The 20,237-nt window shown below is 46.9% G+C and overlaps 2 protein-coding genes across 3 annotated transcripts; both read right to left on the minus strand.

Moving 5' to 3' along the window:
• Window positions 1–63: 63 nt before the first annotated feature.
• LOC135173401 (cyclin-dependent kinase 4 inhibitor B-like) lies at window positions 64–13,213 on the minus strand. Of its 2 annotated transcripts, XM_064140265.1 has the most exons (3): window positions 13,112–13,213; window positions 11,630–11,807; window positions 64–1,326 (listed from the first exon to the last, which is right to left on the minus strand). In XM_064140265.1, the coding sequence occupies exons 1-3, from the start codon at window positions 13,162–13,164 to the stop codon at window positions 1,018–1,020; spliced, it is 540 nt and encodes a 179-aa protein (XP_063996335.1). In that variant the 5' UTR covers window positions 13,165–13,213; the 3' UTR covers window positions 64–1,017. The 2 variants fall into 2 exon arrangements, with proteins under 2 accessions (XP_063996335.1, XP_063996336.1); XM_064140266.1 differs by lacking the exons at window positions 11,630–11,807; window positions 13,112–13,213 and adding an exon at window positions 4,175–4,347.
• Window positions 13,214–16,640: 3,427 nt separating this feature from the next.
• Window positions 16,641–19,300, minus strand: LOC135173400 (cyclin-dependent kinase 4 inhibitor B-like). Its single transcript, XM_064140264.1, has 2 exons — window positions 18,874–19,300; window positions 16,641–17,340 (listed from the first exon to the last, which is right to left on the minus strand). The coding sequence occupies exons 1-2, from the start codon at window positions 19,021–19,023 to the stop codon at window positions 16,930–16,932; spliced, it is 561 nt and encodes a 186-aa protein (XP_063996334.1). The 5' UTR covers window positions 19,024–19,300; the 3' UTR covers window positions 16,641–16,929.
• Between the last annotated feature and the right edge of the window lie 937 nt (window positions 19,301–20,237).

A 20,237-nucleotide genomic window follows, 5' to 3' on the forward strand; every position in this document is an offset into this window, starting at 1 on the left:
TTTGCTGTTTGGGTTGGGGTTTGGTTGGTTTGTTTTTTTTTTTTTTTTTTTTTTTTCTTTTTTTTCTGATTTAGAGGCTCCGAAAAACTGTTTTAAAACATCCAGAGCCTTTGCCAAGATCTTCTGGCTCTACGTGATTTCTCAGCAGTTTGACTTGTACAGCAACCAAACGGTTGCCGGAGGAGTTTTCCCTTAACCCCTTCATACATAGTAATCCCCATATCTCCCAAAGAGTAACCAGTGTTAAATGCTTTATTAAGACGATAAGTGTGAAATATTGTAAGACTTTCTCAGCTGAGAGGGGGTGATAAAAGGAGAAGATTGGAAGACGAATCAAATTTGCAGACGGGGATAGTGAGCATGGGGCCGAATTGCTCACTGTTTCACAGAACAACGTGTGGATGATTTCAAGGCAACACTGAAAGGCAATGCACTTCAGTACAGTGAATAAAACCAGTACTATCGTGAATAAAACCAGTACTATCGTGAATAAAAACAATATTCCATACACACGAAAGTGGGCGTTGTAGGGAGGCGAACAAGCCCCCGAGGGAAACGGAGCTTTCTCACTTCTCTAAATCGTACCAATTTGACAAAAAATGAAGGAGTGAGGGGAAGGAAAACCCACGAATTTGATTTTTGGTTTATTTTTCCCTGGAGATCCTTGTACTGCTTGTCATCCCCACGCAGAGGACCTGCCGAGGCGGGGAATGGGAAGGACCAGAAAAGGTCCCAGCAGTTGGGGTTTTTTTTTGGCTCGTTACGCTTTTTTTTTTTTTTTTTTCCTTTTTTTTTTTTTTTTCTTTTTTCTTGGAAAACTCAGCAGCAATTGCAGAAGCAAGGTGTACGGGACAAGCTCCAGGCTGAAAGGGGCAGAGAACGACCCGCCCCAGCAGCCGGACTCCCGGGAGCGCCGCAGATGGCGGTGATGGCAAGGGTGATGGAGGTGGGAGACACACTCTCAGGGGGATGGGAGGGTCTCAGCCAGCGATAGCTGCAGCGGGGAGGGGAAATCGATCAGCCCTCAGCCCCCTCGGCTGGCGGCACGGCTCCCGGTGCGGCGGCGGGAAGGAACGGCGGATGCCGTAGGTAGCGGCCCACCAAACCATGCGGACCTCCCTCCGCCACGTCGAGGGGAAGGTGGCCGCGACCGTCGGGTATATCGAGGCGGGCCCCGGCGCCGTGCAGGACCGCCAGCGTCTCCAGGAAGCCGGAGCGGGACGCGTCATGGACAGGGAAGCAGCCGGTGCTTGGATCGGGGCGGTTGGGGTCGGCTCCGCGCTGCAGCAGCAGCTCGGCAACCCGTGGGCTGCCCATCATCATCACCTGCGGGGAGAGACAGCGTCAGCGCCGCGCAGCTCCAACGGACTTCGCAAGAGCGGAGCAACGCGAGGCTGAGGGGCTGGGGCCGATGGAGCCGCGGAGCTAGGGGTGTCTCTGGGGCAGAATACTCCCAGGTCAGTTCCTTGAAGCCGCATAAATGCACAGGACTGCCCTCGGTGATTCTCATGCGTCCTATCCCACTGGAGCTGTTCCGTGATAAATTAAAATATTAGCTGCCGTGGGTTTGATTTTCAAACCAGCTATTGCCAAACTGTTATTGCAGGTTCTGTCTCAAAATTTACAACACTTATAAAACCCTAGTATCCTACATATCTACATATTCTGATCCACATTTTGTACCATTTATATATGTATTGTGATATAATACAATATTTCTGTATTTCTCTTCCGTATTTTATACTATTTATATATGCTGTGGGGTACTACATACCCATAAACCACACTCCACATTTTATATCATTTATAGATGTCATGGCATACTACATATCTATATATTCTTTTCCATATTTATAGAAATCTCATGGTATACTAGATCCGTGTATGTTCAGCTGCACTTCTTATAGCACTTATTTCTTTACGTATCTATCACAGTATCACAGTATCACAGTATCACCAAGGTTGGAAGAGACCTCACAGATCATCAAGTCCACACCACCTGACTACATGTTCTGATCTAGATCTTATACATTTATGTGTACTGTGTATATATGCATTCTGTCTTCCATATTTTACACTATTTGTATATCTCATGACGTAACACATATCTGTAAGTTCTGTTCCACATTTTTTACCATTTATATGTGCCATGGTATACTATACACACACACATATATATACTCTGTTCTGCATTTTATGTGGCATATATGTGCCATGGTATACTAAATATCTATAATCTATGTTCCACCTTTTATGTCATTTATATATTATACAGTGTACTACATATCTATAAATCCTGCTCCACGTTTTATAGCATTTATATAAGTCATGGAGTACTACAAATCTATATTTCCTCTTCCACATTTATATATGCCATGCTGTACAAGATATCTGTATGTTCTCTTCCACATGTTGTGTCATTTACATGTCCCGCAGTTTACTACATAGCTGTATTTTATCTTTCACTTTTTACACCATTTATATATGCTTGTTATGCTATATATCTATATATTCTATTCCATATCTTACACCATTTATGTATGTTGTGACATACTACATATCTCTATGTTCTGTTTCATTCAGTATATAGTTTTTCTGACACAGTGTACTACATATTCTCTGTGTTCTGTTCCACATTCTAAACTGCTTATACACACCCTGATGCCATTCTGGAGTGGAATCAAAGGCAGAAACTTCTGGAAAGGCCTGATTGCGAACAAACAAAACAAAGCAAAACAAAAATTACACAAACAAACCCCCAAAAAAGCACCACCCACAAGCCAAAAAGGAACAAACAAAAGCAATGGACAGGCAAACAGAAGAAAATGGCATTTGAAATTTTGCTTTCCACATTCTTCTGGACATACAACTCCATATTTAACAAAAAATTAATCTCTATAAATTGAGTATTAACACTATAAAAGACCTTGAGACAACAGGTTTTGTCACTGTTTTCTTTCTGGTTGGAATTTGGTTGCAAACTACAGATATTTGGTTTTCTCTGCAACAGAAGTGAGGGCGGGGAAAGTTTAAAAATCTCATAATGTATACATTCATAGCATGTAAATTCTTAATGTAAAAATTCTTTGTGCATAAATTCATAATCTCTAAATTCCTGCAGAAGGTAAATGTGTCAGAAAAACAAAGATTCACTTGTGGCAGCCATTTTGCAGAGTATTGGTGAGTGAAACAGCTAAGGCTCACTCTGAGAGAAGCAAGCACAAAACTTAACAACTTACAGCAGTGTGAGGACCCTTTTCACCTGGTATTTGAACCTACAGCAGAAACAAAATGAATAACCTTCTTGATGCCTTTCTCAGTAACTCACTTTGGGAAAACATTTCCTTTAACACAGGTAAAATGCAAGGACTAAAATGGCCGTGCAGCTGAGCTGGTGAATCATTATATAAATGGCTTCAAATGACAAGTTCTTCTTTCCCTCCCCCCACTCCCCCCCCCCCCCCCCCCCCCGCCCCCCCCTCCTGCTTTTTTATATATGTTTATATAAAAATCAAATACACGACTCCAATCTAAGTTGTAGCACATAAATCCTTCAATGAGCATTTAAAAACTTTCAGTTTAAGGACTGTTGGTTGATAAAACACACTTGGAGCTCTCAGAAAGCCTGAAAAGCAGCTACACCACAGGCTGGTGATTCAGATATCTATTGATTAGCGTCACCACTATTAGTGACTAGTTAAAATAATATTAATAATACCGAGGACTGATGATATAGACCTGGCATAAAAAAAATAATTCCCACTCAACTACATCCTATTTTCTGCCATTCTTTCAAGTGAATATACTAAGGGGATCTCACATTTCTTTTGGGAGAAAATACTCATTAAGGTGAAACGAACGAGACCCATTCAAGCAAACAAATAAACAAACCAGGAAGGTGTATTTGAGCTCAGTCAGCTCCCTGAAGCCATCTGGAAGGGGATTTTATAGTCTCATTTATTCTTCCGACCACCGTTAGGTATAATTCGTTTGCTGCAGCAATGCCCCTCTGAAGCCATCTGGCATTCGCGGTAGCGGTGAGGGCTCCGGAAAGAAGGGAGTCTTCTTCCCACCATAACAACAAAAAAATCACTCAAAACCCCAGACCCACTCCATTCTTTTCCCAGGACAGCCCCTCTTGCGCCACCACCCCCACCTTCCCACTGCTCCGTACCTGGAGCGGGGTCCTCCCAAAGGAGTTGATCCCATTGGGATCCACACCCGCTTCCAGAAGCATTTGCACCTCCTTGAGGTCCCCACGGGCAGCCGCGTTGCATAGTCGGTCACTGGAGCCCTCAGCTTGGGGGAACTGCTCCATCGACCCCACTCCTGACCGATCTACTTAGTTCTTTCTTTTCTATCAGCCCTGCCACAGATCTCCCCCGTTTTTGCGCCGCGGCTCCTCCTTCCCGAGGGGCGTGGCCACTTCCCCCTGCACCCCCCCCCCCCTCCCCAACTCCAATGCCCCCGAACCCGGAGTACGTCCCCTGAGTACCCCACTGCGCATACTGCGGGAGGGGTAAGGCGCTGCAGTATTCCCCGCCACCGGCTCAGAGCTGAGACGGTTGAGCCGTGCTGGGGACAACGCTAAAATCCTCCTAAACCTCCTAAAATCACTCCTTCTACCCAAACCTTGTGGACCCGCTCTGGGGGAGGAGGGGGGGGAGGCAGCACAGGGCGGGGGTAGCTGCGAAGGTCTGCTGGATGACAGCACCACCCGTGGGGAAGGCGGAGGGAGAGTGTGCTGAGGGGAGTGTGAGATTTCACGCAACCCCCTCTCCAAGAGTGCGGGGCGGGACGACGCGGGAGCTGCCTCCCCACCTCCCGACTCTCGGGGGTGCTATCGGTGCGGGAGCAGGAAGACGAAGGGGGCTGCAACTCTGTGCCCCCCATCTTTCTCTGCTTTGGGGAGGGGTTATGGCACAGCCCCACTGGCAAACTGCTCCTCCGGGCTGGCAGCACCTGCACTGGCCCGGGCAGGTGGTAACGAGCCCGTGGTTACTTTGCGTAGGGAAGATGGGAGGTGGCAGTGGGGGCACACATACCAGAGCCTTGCCCGGGCACAGAGAATCTTTTGGGAAGGATAGCTTTGTTTTCTCCCTTTGAGGAGTGGCTATGCCTTGCTCCGAGACCTCGGAGCGGTGGGTTTAGATCCACCTCTCCGTCCTGCCGCTGGCTAAGACGGGCAGCGGGCCCGGATGAGGAAAAGAGTTATGCCCACGGGAAATCTGAGATCCACCTTTAAGGCACCAGGCAAGGCAAAGCCGCTGTACCCCAGCCCTGCCGCAGCCTCTCACGGTCGGGAAAAAACCGGCCAGTATCAGGTAGAGTAATGTGCTCATCCATCCTGGCAGCCAGAGGTTGCACACCCAATGCCTTGTCACCCCAAAACCAAGCACTTGCCTCCTTCTCCTGCTTTCCGCCCTTCCACTCATCCCTGCTGGACAAAGTGCCAGTGACATTCACCCCACAATAGACCCTCACCCCATTGAAAGGAACAAGAGACTGAACCCAAGACGCACGGGGCCAGGTAGCACCTATGACTCGAAAGCTGTTTTTTACCCCGCTCCTCCGAGCTGCGGGCAGAGCTGAGCCAGCGGCAGGGCGGAGGAGGGGCTGAAGGCTCCTGCATCTCGCAGGGCGATGCGGAGAGCGGGAGCTGCCTCAGAGGTCAGGCAGGGAGGGAAGTGAGCAAACGCAGAGAGCAGATTAAGGAAGTATTTTAGTTGTTTGTCCTCTTTTTAACTTGGAAAACCCGTTGTGATTGCCTAAGAAGCGTATCTTAGTTGTTCCTTTCTTACTTTTGGCCTTAGAGTTCTTTCCTCCCCCCTCTCCTCCCTCGCTAAAAAAAAAGGGGGGGAAAAGGCATTTTATTTATCTATGTACCTCTGGCCGAAGGGATGAGGCACCTCCGGATGTAGAGAAAGAAACGCAAATTTCTCCCTGCATAGATAAATCGGGTGTTCACTAGAATTTCCTCATTTGGGAACTTGCTGAACATCCCTCCTCTATGATTTGATTTAGGGAAAGTAGTATTGCAAGTGTAGGGTGTTCCATTTTGGAGGAGGAAGGGGTTTCAGCGAGGTAAGGTACCCCCTCAGCAAGAACCTGTAGGAGTTCATTTTAAAAAATAAAAATTGACAAAAAATCGGAAGAAAATATTTAAAAGGTGAGTTTTTGTAAAAGAAATGAAGAGTAAAGCATCTTCCACCCAACAGGCAAAGTGTCCACCAGTCCTTCATGCCCTCTCTGTCTTTAATGCTGGCCATGTAGAGATAAACTCAAAGGGAAAACCTCCTTGGTTATGTGTTTTTGGTGACTTGGAACTCAGATCAACAGTGAGGCACAACAGAGTTGTTGGCCAAAATTGCTTTCTTTGGAATGGCATTGATAGTGTGTTTTATGTGTGTGTGTGTAAATATATATATATGTGTCTTTCTATGGGTACATAAGTATATAAACATATTTTTTCTAAATAAAATATTATTTTTAGATATTAAATATAGTATATACTATAATAGATAATATAGTATATATTATAATAGATGGTCAGGCTCGACAAGGCTCTGAACAACCTGATCTCGTAGAGGATGTCCCTGCTTACTGCAAAGGGTTTGGACTAGACGACTTTTGGACCCCAAAACTTGCACCCGAGATGAGTTTTGGACCCCAAACTTGCACCCCAAACTGTTCTATGATTCTGTATACTCTCACACATCAACATATTTGTGAGTGAAGAGATCACTAGAGGAGCCAGGTGAACTCTCTGCAAGGCCCTTCCTCCAAAAAAATGCCCAAATGCATTTCCATTCATGCTAAAATTTATTTAAATGCATCTCCACCCCTGCTAAAATTTGCTTAAATGCATCACCATCTCTGGGGAAAAAAAAAAAAAAAGTATCTCCATCTCTGATAAAAATTTTCTAAATACATCTCCACCTCAGATAAAATTTGCTTGAATGTGTCTCCATCTATGAAAATAAATCGCTTATATCCATACCCATCCCTGCTAAAATCTATTTAAATGACCCTCCATCCCTGGAAAAAAAAATTCTTAAATGCATCTCCATCCCAGATAAAAATCATTAAAAGCTGTGAAACTGCAAAATGGCATAAATCAGCAAAAAAGGTCTCCTGATAATGATCACTGACTCTCCAAATCACTTACTGACCTAGCAGGCCATTAGGAGAAAAAAAAAAAAAAAGTACATATATACACACACATGCATATAAAAATTTATATTATTGAAGCCACAATATTTTTTTCCATCACAAACGCAGATCATGTTTCTATTTCTGCATAATTCTGATGCCAACAAGCCACCTCAAATTCAAGCTAAACACATAAAAGACCTAAAAAACCCTAATGCTGCAGGGTTATCCTGGAGTTAGGGAAACAACAGGCCAGCCTGTGGTGGTGGTGTGCTCTGGAAAATGGCCACTGTATTACACCCGGGTTTTGGGCAAGGGAGGAAAATGCAGCTTCCCTCAACAAATTTTAACCCAAGATGTTTTCCAGGGGGTAGTGTGTGTGTGGGACAGTATTTAGAAAACCTATCCACGTTAGCAACCTCCTCATGATCACCTTTCTGCTTTTTTTTTTTTTTTTTTTTTTTTTTTTTTTTTTTTTTTGGTCCTCTTTAAAAACACTGTTCAGTCATGCAGATCTTTGGCACAGAAAACAGATCAGTTTTAGTCCTACAGCACAGCAACCCTTCAAACCGTTCGCATGATCACACAGAAGATGGAAAAGATAATTTTCAGTCACCCAAATCGGCCATTTTACTCTCAGTTTAAGACTGGCTACTGTTTAAACTTTTTTTTTTTTTTTTTTTTTTTTTTAGCAGCACTTCAGAGCATTTACATAACATATTTTATCCACTACAGAGTACTTATCTAATAAATTTAGAGGTTAATGAAATAGTACAGAGACAAACTATAGAGAACATCATAAATAAGTCTTTCCCGCCTGTAGAAAGAAAGAAAGAAAGAAAGAAAGAAAGAAAGAAAGAAAGAAAGAGAAAAGAAAAGAAAAGAAAAGAAAAGAAAAGAAAAGAAAAGAAAAGAAAAGAAAAGAAAAGAAAAGAAAAGAAAAGAAAAGAAAAGAAAAGAAAAGAAAAGAAAAGAAAAGAAAAGAAAAGAAAAGAAAAGAAAAGAAAAGAAAAGGAAAGAAAAGAAAAGAAAAGAAAAGAAAAGAGAAAAGAAGTAAAGAGGTGCAGGAAGGGCAGAGGTAGGGTGTGCAATGAAGATTTTGCATGGATTTAACCCGACTTACAACCAAGAGAAGAAAAAAAAAGCGCCGAAAAAAAAAGCGCCGTAAAAAAAAAGCCCCAACCAAACCCCACACCCAATTCAACCAAAATAAAGCAAAACTGATGAAAAGAAATAGCCGAGCACTATCTTTCCTTCAGCTTAAAAATGTCATAACGCTGGTAAAGATCATTGTCCTCATTGCGTATATTCAATGAGAATAGTAAAATTGACAACTTCAGTTTTAAAACTTGAGAAGCTGACCGAGCCATAGAGCTGGTTTTCTTTGGGTTTTCTGGGTTTGTTTGTTTGTTTGGTGTTGTGTTTGTTGTTTCTTATTTTTTTAAAGTAAAAAAAAAAGGGGGGGGACAAGTAAACAAAATCCTAACGAACAATTAACAAATCATTTAAACTACCCCTAAAAAGAAGAAAATCGCCAAAACAAAGACAAACACCCCTCAACTCAACAACAACAAAAATAACAGACGAAAATAAAAACAAAAAACAAAGTTCAAACAACCGAACAAGCTGAGACAGCAAATAATAAATACTTCAGTTTCTCCTTTCCAAGCAGTGTGAGATAAAGTTGTTCCGAGTGCACGTCCGTGTCATATATAGCCCCAAATAAATGTGAAAGTATTTTTTAAAAAAAACTTCCCCCCCCCCCCCCCCCCCCCCCGAAACCCTCCAAAAAGGTTAGGCGTGCAATATTTCAGACCCCCATTTTAAGCTATAGAGCCATCGGGAGGTGAAACGACTCTGATGGCTCTGGATAATCACCTAACAGTACAAAAAGAAAATTAAGTTGGAGCAGAGGAAATATCCCTTTCTCTTTAAAACAAAACAGAACAAACCAAAAGGGAATAAAATGGAATAATATAAAATAAAACAACAACAGCAAAACAAAACCAAAGGTAACAACAAAACAAAACCAAAGGCAGCAACAAAACCACAAAAAAGCCCCCAAACGAACAAACAAATAAACGAAACCCAAAACAAAGATAAATAACAAACACACAAAAGGTGGGAAAGGGGAAAAAGAGAAAGAAAGGAAAAAAAAAAGGGGGGGGGGGGGGGAGAAAAAGAAAGTCTTCTCCATCGTCCTAACAATTAACCGGGTTTAACTGACGTACGAAAAACATCTGCCTGGGCAGGCGACTCCAAGATCGTCTTCTTCAGCCGCTCTTTGAGTTTCCCTCCCCATCTCGGACCCAGTCTGGAGTCAGGAGCAGCTTCATGGATGCAGTTTCTCTTACACTGCTCGAGTAGTACGAAAATTCTCTTCGTTTCATACATTTCCTTAAGCAAATTGATTTTTAGCAGAGCTTGAGAACAAGACTTGTCTCTCTACATAGGAAATAAAGGCAAAAAAATCTCTCAACCAATCCTATTTTCTTTTTATTTCCTAATTTATTCCTCTCCACCCTTGAAATAATTAGGGAGGGGGGGAAATATTGTCATCTACTCTGCTTATGAAACCACCCTCTTTCACCAAATTGAGCCACAAAATTATCTGGATTTGGGGGTTACTGTCTTGTAGCTGCCAAAATATTTATCACTGCTTTTTGGACTGTAAAGTTGCTACAGAAAGAGTGTGTTGAGAAAAAAAAAAGGAAAAACTTTTTTTTTTTTTTTTTTAGCATAAATACACATCTTTGTTTTTCCTCCTCCCCAGGTTCTCCAGAATCAGATTCTCAGCACATTTCAGCAACAATTGTGCACCTATCCTGCACTTTAGTAGAACTCAAGATATCAAAAAAATAAAAAAAAAAAACCCAAACCAAAACCAAACAAAAAAACAACCAACAAACAACAAACCACAACAGAGATGTAGCAATAAAGGGGGGGCGAGGGGCTGAGGAGGTTGGGAATTGTCACATTGTCTGATCCTTTGCTACAGAGAATTTTCTTCAAGAAAATCTGCACCTTCCTGTATGTGTTTTGCTTTGATTTCTATTGGAGATGTGTGCATTTTAAGTCAGCCAGAGTTCACAGTTTCTTTTTCTCTCATTTGATGTAAAAACCCAACAAATTAGGCCTACCACAAATGCAAGAAATGAGGGATTTGAAAGTAAGAAAGAAAATTGGATCTTGTGGCCCAGTTTTATATTTATGTGTGTGTGTACTTTAAATTTTACACTTATGTATACATATCTCCCTACACTTGATATTCAAAAAGCACTAGAAGTGATGTGAACAGAGTCTGGAGCTGTGTGTTAATTGCTTTGTCCTCACACCTCCCATTCACACTCGAGTGAAGGGTTTAATTTTTAAATATATATTTGTATAATTGTATTTTAATCTTTTTTTTTTTTTCCCCAGCTATCTCCAAGCAAATATTTTCCTTTTCCTCTTGTTTTGGGATTTTTTTGTTCTTCCACACACACACACACACCCCTCTCCTATCCCCTCCAATTTGTGCTCTGAATTACAGGCAGCTTGTGGACTCATCTAATGATCCCCTTAATGAGGATTTCACAGAACAGCCCTCAAATTCTCATAAAAATTAACATTTGCTTTAATTTTCACTGTGTGACTGATGATCTGTTAATGACTGAGGCCTGTACAGATCCAGCACAATCTGATTCTACATCCTGCAACCAGGAAAAGGCCTCTAATTAAGTTCCAACCTCGGGTGTCTCCCAAGATGTTTTATGCATACATGTGTTTATTCTTTATGATGCCGTTCGGCTGTTCGGACCCTAATTGCACTTATTTACATAGCAATAAGGGGGGGTGAAGCAGGCCGTGTGTATGCTTGTATTTATTTGCTCCACAGTGTTAGACAGCAGTGTGTAAAAAAGTAACTCCGCACACAGTGGCCATTTTCTCTCTTCAAAGAAGAAATTATGTCGCTTGCTCTCAAGGGGCTGCCTGCAAATCTTAGCAAGGAGTGAGGGGTTTGTTTGGTTTTGGGTTTATATATATATATATATTTTAATGTCCTCTCCCGCCTCCTAAGTAAGATGTAGAAAGAAATAAGGAAAGCAAAAACTTCTCAAGGTGGAGGAAAGAGGCTGCAAAACCGAGGCAGAAATGGGTTACAGAAACTTTCCAAGAACCTGTCGTTTCCTGCTGCCTTTAAAACCAGAAAATAATGATAATAATAATAATAATAATAACAACAACAACAACAACCATGCTAATAATCATGCGAATAATGCTACTACTAATGATGATGACAACAATCATAACCCTAGGCCTATGCAAATCCCATGTGTACCCGATACAACCCTGGCCCTTGGTCCACAGAGGGACTGGGAAGTGCTCCCTGGGTTCCCGGGGGTCCCGGGAATGGTCTCTCTCTCCGCGACATCCACAGCTCCCCCCCCCCCCCCTTACCCCGGGGGGCATCCCCGCTCCCCGGGAGGTGCCTTACCTGGACCGTTGGCTCCCGCGGCGGTTCCTGCGCAGGATCAGCAGCAGGAAGACCAAGCGCAGCCACAGCTCCCCGGCGATACGGCGGAGGAAACGCCAGCCCGGTGCCCGTGCCCGCGCCCGACGCAGGCGGTGGTACCGACGAAAGTAGATGATGCACCTTATCCGAGGCCTCATCACTGCGGGGAAGCCTTCAGTGTGCAGGGCTAGAAATACCTTCCCGGGGGGGGGGCCCATCGGGGTACCAGCCCCTCTCACGCTTCGTTCATTGGAGCGGATTTTCTTTGATTTTTTTTTTCTTCTGATGTTTTCTGGTGAGTCGTATGTTCTTTTTTTTTCCCCTGATTTTTTTTTCTTGCTTGCCTTTGTTTTCCCTTTCTTTCCCCTCCCCCCGTTTTTTTTTTCTTCTTCACTTTTTTCCCCCTCTTCATTTTGTTTTCTTTTCCATCTGACTAATTTCGACTCCATATTTTGCCCCACCTCCCTTCTCTCCCTCCCCCTGCCCCCTTCCTACCTCCTCTTCATTTAAACTCCTCCCAGAGGGCGACTCCCGCCTTTTGCTAGCGAAGGAGAACTGCCTTCGCGATACGGGGACGGAGGAGGAGGCCGCCGGCCTCCTATCTTCTGCCACCCACTCTCTCTCAGGAGCACCAGCACCAAACTGGTGCGGAGGCTGGCCAATAGCAGTGCTCTCCCATAATTTCAAATAAAGCCTTGACGACATGTCCTTGCCCTCCCTCCCCACTCTGTCCCCTCCTAACACACCGCCTCCTGCTCTGTTTAGCAGCGAGTGTGTGTGTGTGGGGGTGGTGGTGTGGTGTTGAGACGTGTTGCTGGTTGTTTTCTCGGTCTTTTTTGCTTAACTTTGAACAGCACTCGATCCTCCACGGGCAGGTGCTGCGGCAGCCCAGTGCACCGCGAACCGCCCCTACCCCCCCACCTAGGGGTCCCGCTGCTGCCCCGGGAGGGGTTCGTCTAGCGGATCCCTGCCGCTTTAAAAGCAGAGGCCAGTATCGGCCCGGGCGCGCTGTTATTTTTTCGTCACATGGTCAACGCGGGGCCGTTGAGTGGAGAGGAAAAAAAAAGGTCAAAAGAAAAAGCGGATCTCTCCTGCCCCTCAGCCCCCGCTCCGGTGACCGAAACGGGTAATTAACTGTTTTCTAAACCCCGACCTTCTCGGCGGCAGTGCAGCGCGGTGCCACGCCGCTTCGTTTTCGGTTTGGAGGGTGAGATTTTGGCGGGGAGGAGGGCAGTTGAGAACTGGCTCAAAATCCTCCCAGCAACCTGCCGCCGACTTCACTACCGGGCCGGAGGAGTGCTTAGCCCACAGCCCATGCTGAAAAAGGACCCATAGCCCGGCGCAGCATCTCCGGGGTGGCGAAGTGGGGGACACCAGCTACACCTCACTCCCTATTCTGTCCCTTCTCCCTGCCCTGAAGCCCTTTTGCTTGCGCATCCCTCTCCCTCCCAGGGTGCAGGGTACCTGTTTGCGGGGAAGGCTGATGGGTATGGAGGGTGTAGGTGCTGCGGGCACATCTTCGCTCTCTGCGAGGCAATGAGATATGGCTCGTCTCGGCACGGTTAGGAAGCCTTTGGCACGATTTGGTATCCTTTGGCGCGTCTCGGCACAGCTTGGCAAGGGTCGGTAGGGCTGGAGTAGTGCAAAGACCAGCAGGAATCCGGTAAGGAAGGCTCCGGGGAGGGAGGAGGGGACGGCAGGGCGGCATTCTTTGGGAGAGTGGGTGAATACATGCGTATGCAACACCAACCCCCACTCCCACTAACAAACACCCCCTTCTCCCGGCTGGACAAATACCGATGTCAGTAGATATTCCCCTTTTCTTCTTCCTGGGCACGGAGTAACCCTAACAACAATGGTAATAAAGAGGAGTCTGTGATGATTTCTCCTGGGCCGAGTCCGAATTCAAGGCTGGGAAATGGATGAAATCAGCCATTTCGAAACGAAAGTAGCTCTTCCACAGATGCTTCCCCCCCGCCTCCCCTTCTGTTTTGTTTTTTTTTACCCTCGCCACTTTTTTCTTTTTTCTTTTTTCTCTTTTCTTTTAAACATCCCATGGAGACTCCTCCACCACACGACAAAGCAAAATGGAGAGCAGTATCTGTCTGCCTGCATTACGCAGGTGCCAGAGTGGAGGTGGGAGGATGAAATGACAAGTTTTGGCAATAGAAACCAAATTGCCACCAACGCTGAATGCATGGGCTAACCGGCCCCGGGAAGATACAGGGCGCAAAGCCTGCTGCAGAGCGTTGTCTGTCTGTCATGTCTGCCACGTCTGTCTGTGTGCATGTACACTCAATTACAGCTGCGATATTGAAAATTAAAAGCGTGATTTACCTGCCAGCTTCGAGGGCAGTGTTGCTGTTTGCTGTTAATCTCTGTCCTCCTTCTCAAGGAGCAGACACTTCTGCTAGGATAAAAGGTGCCTATGAAAGCTCCTGCTACCAGCTGGGAGCGACCACATCGGGGATACCATTCCTCACAGAGGTGAGTGTCGCCCACACCACCATGGGTCTGGCATGGGTGGGGACTCCTGACCCTCGATGAGAGGCAGATGTAGAGCAAGCAGGCGTTGAGTGTTGGGTTTTGAGAGCTTCTGCTGCTTGTTTGAGGAGGTCAGCCTCGGATAATATGTAATTTCCTTGCCAATTTTATGCATTATTATAAACAAATACGTATAATAATCAATGTGTTAGTAATAAACACACTAATGTAGAATCATAGGATTAAAGAATGCTTTGGGTTGAAAGGGACCTCCAAAGATCGCCCAGCCCAACCCCCTTGCCGGTAGCAGAGACGTCCTCTGTTACATCAGATTGCCCGGAGCCCTGTCAAACCTGACCTTCTTATTGTTATTGTTTTATAAACCATAAAGGAAACACTTGAAATATTAGATCAAATTCTGCTCTTCAGAGAAAAAGACATCTTAACAAATGGATACTGATCTCACTGGTGTTGGAAGTGTCGTTTGTCAGACCTTGACTTCTGTATTGAGGGTGGCTAGGTTCTAGTCTTGCCCTAGGTCTGTGCCGGCTCCCAGCTTCATCCCCGTTGCCTCAGGCATGGGGTGCAAGCGCTTGGCCGCTGCTTCCTCATTCGTGAGAGATTATCCCCTCATATTGCAATTTTATGTATTTTCTACTCAAAGAGATGTATAATATATATATTCCACGCATTCTTATAGTTAGTGTGAATATTGACTAAGAATAATGTGGATTTTTTTCACATTAAAATATGTATAGCATAGTTGTAATTAAACATTAGTTTCTAATATAAGCTACAATAATACAGTTGTAATTAAACATGTATATGAACCCAATTAATAAGCAAATACAGAAGCCTGAGAGATAATTAACGTGGTTTTATATATAAGCATACTATGTATGTTTTGTATATGTATTATCTAGGAATGTAGTGTAGATAAACGGCATAACTACTCTTTTATAGTATGCCAGTTGGTAAAAATCACGCTTTGTATAAAATTATGCTATAATAAATAACGTATTCCAATATGTCACCTCAAAGTATACACACTAATTTTGTCTTTCGGTATAGATGGGAGCTGGTCATTCAGTAAGAATGCAAAACGAACAGAAAATTCCCTCCTCCCTCCCTTCAATTGCATCTCAAGGTAGCTCAGCCATGGACTTGCGGTGGGAAACGAGACCTGACCGCTCCTGCTACCCCCTCCCCATCTCTAAGGAGCAGCGGGCGTGGGACAGCACAAAATCGGGTCCAGGCGGCCTTCCACTAGGTCTCGAAAGCACCATCCTTCCCCCTACGCTCCATTTCCCCCCTTCTCCTGTCTTGCTCGCAGCATGCCTGTGGGACTGCGGGAGCAGCAAGGGCTGAGATGCAGAGGTGCCTCGGCATCCGAGCATCAGAGAAGTATTGATCTGTGAATTATCAGTCACCCAGTTATCGGTTAACTTGTTCCTTCCCCAGCCGCGCACTCATTACAAGTAACCACTTGTTACAGCAGCTTGTTTCTTTCTGTATCAACCGTGCCGCCTCCCAGCAGCTCAGGAAACCCTGGGACTAAGACGGGGCATGAGGTATTTCTGATTTTTTTGTAACTACACGCTGCCTTCCTTCTTGCAGCCACCTTGATTACTTCAAAGTAACGCTAAATTTACAGCGACTGGGGGTAAAATTGGTAGAATATCTGTGCAAAATGCCTATTACTTCACGTGAGGACGTTACCAGGCTTGCAGAGCACAACTAACTCTTATTTTTTCCTTTACAGGCTCTGTTGACAGCCGTGTGGAAAAACACCCCTAAGGCCAAGCACAGACTTGCACAGGATCGTATGTAGTTTGAAGAATCACAGAATGATAGAATGTTAGAGGTTGGAAGGGAGGTCTAAAAGATCATCGAGTCCCAACTCCCCTATCAAAGCAGGATCACCGAGAACAGGTCACACAGGAACACACCCAGGTGGGCTTTGAAAGTCTCCAAAGAAGGAGACTCCACAGCTACTCTGGACAGTCGGACAGTCTGTTCCAGTGCTGTCACCCTCACTGTAAAGTTTTTTTCGTGTTGAGGTAGTACCTTCTGTGTTTCATCTTGTACCCGTTGTTACTTGTCCTGTCACTGAGCACCTCTGAAGAGAACCTAGCACCATCATGTTGACATACGGGCCCCATATATATATAGGAGGTGTCAAGATCCCCTCTCAGCCTTCTCTTTGTAAGACTAAACAGCCCCAGTTGTCTCAGTCTTTCTTCGTGGAAGAGATGTTCAAGTCCCTTAATCATTTGCCAAAGCCACAATAGCACCGGGAAGTCTTAATTCCCCACTGTCCCTGTGGTTTTGTCAGGGAGGGGCAGAGATCGCCTTCAGAAAGCCTGGTGCCCGATTGAACTGAATTCTGAGGCCGTTTGATGTGGAGATCAAACACTCGAGCCTCTCCCGACCGCTTTGGATGGGAGGATTGAGAAGTGCGAGTGGGGAGCCCTGGCGAGAAGGGTTAAACAGACCTGTACTGTCAAAATGCTATCAAACTGGGTTTACTGAACCACTTCTGCATTGGGTTTATCCTTCGTATTTATTTACTTCACAGTATCTGGACAGTTGCGTGGGGAAAAAAATAAAAAATAAAACCAACAACACCCCACCCTCAGCAAACAAAACTCGTACAGACACGAGAACAAAACAAAACAAAACAACCCCACAAAAACCCCATACCAAAATGAAAAGGCGTGTGTGTATGTGTGTGTGGAGGGGGCTCAGGGTTTCTAGTGCAGGGACATGTGCAAAGTATAGCATGCAAAACCATATTATTATATATATCCCGCATCTCCTTCGTGCATCCCGGCTGAGATACGCGATACGTTCATAGCGCCTGCGCGCTCCTCGGCTTCATGTCTCGCGCTGGAGGGCAACAAATTAGGGGAGCGGCCAAAAAGGGGAGGATGGTAATGAGGCTCGTTGGGGAAGGACGGCGGGTGCCGCAGGGAGCAGTCCACCGGTCCGTGCGGACCTCCCGCTGCCACGACGAGGGGAAGGAGGCCACTGCCGTCGGACAGGTTGAGGCGGGCGCCAGCGCGGTGCAGGGTTGCCAGCGTCTCCAGGAAGCCGGAGCGAGCTACGTCGTCGACCGGGAAGCAGCCGGTGCGTGGGTGAGGGTGGTTGGGGTCGGCTCCGCGCTGCAGTAGCAGCTCGGACACCCGTGGGCTGCCTAGCATCATCACCTGCGGGGAGAGACAGCATCAGCGCAGGGCAGATCCCGTCTACTTCGACCCCGCAGGACCGTAGATGGAGGGATACCGGAGGCGACACGAACTGCGAATAGTATGGACCCGATGGGAGCGCTGAGAATCTCGGGGGGCATCCCTGGGTAGGTAGAACTGAGCCCCCGTCGGGACTGGGGACTGCTTCTCGCCGGGAAAGCGGCAGGCATGGGGCGTGGAGACAGGCGGAAGGGACTTGCTTTTCTCCCGGCACAGGCCCGGTGGCGCCCAGGGCCCTTTTGCAACGGCCACCGCGGAGCCCGGGTGCTGCCGCCGTCTCTCTCTCCCGAGTTACTTTTTTAGGAGGCCACTGGAAAGTAGACACGCGTGTGCAGGGTATACGCATGTGCAGGTCATGCGAGTGTGCAAGGAATCCGTCCTCCGTGAAGTGCAGCTTTCCCCTATCCTTCAGAAAAGACTCAGAACGCTCCTTTATTCTGACCCCCCCCTGCCCTGGGCAGCACCACAACGCCCCAGAGCCTTCCAGTTAGGGCTCATCTTTTCCCAATCCACGTTTGCCGCAGCATGATCAGCTCGGGGGCTGCCTCCCTCCTGCGCCAAGGTGCAGACTAAAAAAAAAAACCAAACAAAAAAAAACTCCAGTCAAAAAAAACCAAAACAAACAAACAAAAAAAAACCCCACGCTGGAGGACGGCACCGGAGACATGTTTCAAGTGAAATGATGCAGCAACATCTTGTAGGAGGGAGTTTTGCCAGCGTTGGGCATAAAATTTAAAATATAACTACTCAGATTATCCAACTTTCGTTTTATTAAAAAAAAAAAGAAAAAGAAAAAAAAGAGACGGCCGGTTTGAAACTATCTCGGAAATTAGCACAACGTTATAAATTTCGTATCTACTGCACCTCCAGGCTATTTGTCTCCTCCATACCTAACTTCTTCAAGTGAAATGGTAAAATGTGGGCAAATTGAGCCGGACAGGGACTGCAAGATGTCTGCACCTGGAGGTTTTTAATATTCGCCAGGTTCAGTGAATATATAGCGAGAGTCAGTCAATACACTTTATTTTTCGTGGGAGAGTAAAAATATTAATTGGCTTATGAAGCAGAAAGACGAGGTATGATGGGAGGGTAATCCTTTCTGGAAAGACGAGTCGTTACCTCTTGCATGTTTATTGCAAGATGAGCATTAAAGTTCGCGGGTTTGAGTCATCCTATCTCAGTTGGTTAAAATAAAGTCCAAGGTTGCTAAGACTAAAACCTCGATCAAAACCTCGACTTAAACCTAGACATAATCCTTGACTAAAACCTAGACATAACCCTCGACTAAAACCTAGACCAAAATCTCTGTGTTGCGGCCGTCACAGACTTTCTCCTTTCCAGACAGGCGAGAGGAGGCGCCGCTTCACGCACCCCCCCGCTTAGATAGCAGCAGTCAGAACTCTGCCAGCGTCGGAAGGCTGCCCTGGGGCTGCCTGCACCGCCGTTCCTCAGTCATGGAGGAGCCGCTGTCCGCTCCTCTCCGGTTTCCCTTACCTGGATGGGGGTCCTGCCGTAGGAATCGATGGTGTTGGGGTCAGTCGCGCCGTCCAGAAGCTCCTTCAAGCGCTGCAGGTCTCCGCGGGCAGCAGCGTTGGCCAGCTCGTCCGCCACGGGGACCACTGGGCCTCCTGCCTGCTCCGCCATGCCCCCGCCCGCCCCGGCGCCACAGCCGTCGGCGGCTGGGAGACGCGGAAAGGCGCAGCTCCCGCAGCCGCTCGGACACCCCGAGCTACCCGGGGCTGGCAGGGATTCCAGCACCCGGGGTGGTCCCTGCCCATGGGAGCGCTCGGCCTCGCCGCTCTCCTCCCTCGGTAGCTCTCAGCACCCGCGGCAGCACGATCCCCGTCGCCGGGGCCTCTTTCACCTGTGAAGACGAGGCGAGAGCTGTCCCCTGTTTTTCTCGGCACAGTAGGTGCCGTTCCGCCCCGGCCCGCCCCTCTCCAGCCCCGCCGCGCTCGGCCTCGCCCCGACGTCCGTGTCAGCGTGCTCCAACGCGGCGGTGCGCCCTGCGCTGTCCTCTGACGGCCAGGACTCTCCGTATTTCTGTTCTTTGTCCTTCCTCTTTTCTTCCTTTGCATTTTCTTGTCCCTTCCCTCCCCTCCCAGCCATTTCCCACCATTCCGCCACCAGCGGGTTTTTACCCTGTGCCTAATTGCCCCGAGAGGCGGGCAAACGGGGATAAGAACATAGGAGGGATAAGAACATAGGAACAAAGGGAGTAGAAGTGCTTATTTAACCAGAAAGGGAGTTAAGGAGGAGTGCGACTCCGGGACAGTGCGCCCCGTGTCAGCAGGGTGCTGTTCCCGTCTCTGGAGCCTCCTGCTGCCACCCTTCGTTCTCCCTCCGTCTCGCAGGACGAACTGCGAGCTTTCCGAGTTTTTTTTAAGCTGACAGACACTCAGACACTTCGTAGAGCACTAGGCCGAGACTTTGAACCCTTTTTCCAATCCAAGGCCACAGACGCCGGACAAGCGCCTTTGGGCATGTAAAGGCGTCTGCGCAACTCTGCGGGGCGGGGCGGGGAGGGATGGGGCGGGACGGATTGGAATGGGGCGGGACGGAATGGAATGGGGCGGGAAGGAGAGGGACGGAGTGGGATGGGGCGGGAAGAGGAGGGACTAGGTGGGGGTCCATGGGGATGGTGGCAGCACCACGGACAGCTCCGGCCCCGCCTCCGGTTCTTCCTGAGCCGCCCGGAGCCCCGGGACATCCCTCACCGCTCCAAGCTGCTACCCTGGGACACAGAATCATAGAATCATAGAATCAACCAGGTTGGAAGACACCTCCAAGATCATCCAGTCCAATCTATCGCCTAGCCCCGTCCAATCAACTAGACCATGTCACTTAAGTGCCTCATC

The sequence above is a fragment of the Pogoniulus pusillus genome, chromosome Z, assembly GCF_015220805.1.
Source record: "Pogoniulus pusillus isolate bPogPus1 chromosome Z, bPogPus1.pri, whole genome shotgun sequence".
NCBI classification, from domain to species: domain Eukaryota; kingdom Metazoa; phylum Chordata; class Aves; order Piciformes; family Lybiidae; genus Pogoniulus; species Pogoniulus pusillus.

Coding starts and splice junctions, on each gene's coding strand:
- LOC135173401 (XM_064140265.1), bottom strand. CDS start 13,164: ATGTGCCCGCAGCACCTACACCCTCCATACCCATCAGCCTTCCCCGCA. Junction 11,808..13,111: donor TCAGCCTTCCCCGCAAACAG/GTACCCTGCACC, acceptor GCTTCCCCGCAG/TGATGAGGCCTCGGATAAGG. Junction 1,327..11,629: donor CGCGGGAGCCAACGGTCCAG/GTAAGGCACCTC, acceptor CTCTCCCCGCAG/GTGATGATGATGGGCAGCCC.
- LOC135173400 (XM_064140264.1), bottom strand. CDS start 19,023: ATGGCGGAGCAGGCAGGAGGCCCAGTGGTCCCCGTGGCGGACGAGCTG. Junction 17,341..18,873: donor ACGGCAGGACCCCCATCCAG/GTAAGGGAAACC, acceptor CTCTCCCCGCAG/GTGATGATGCTAGGCAGCCC.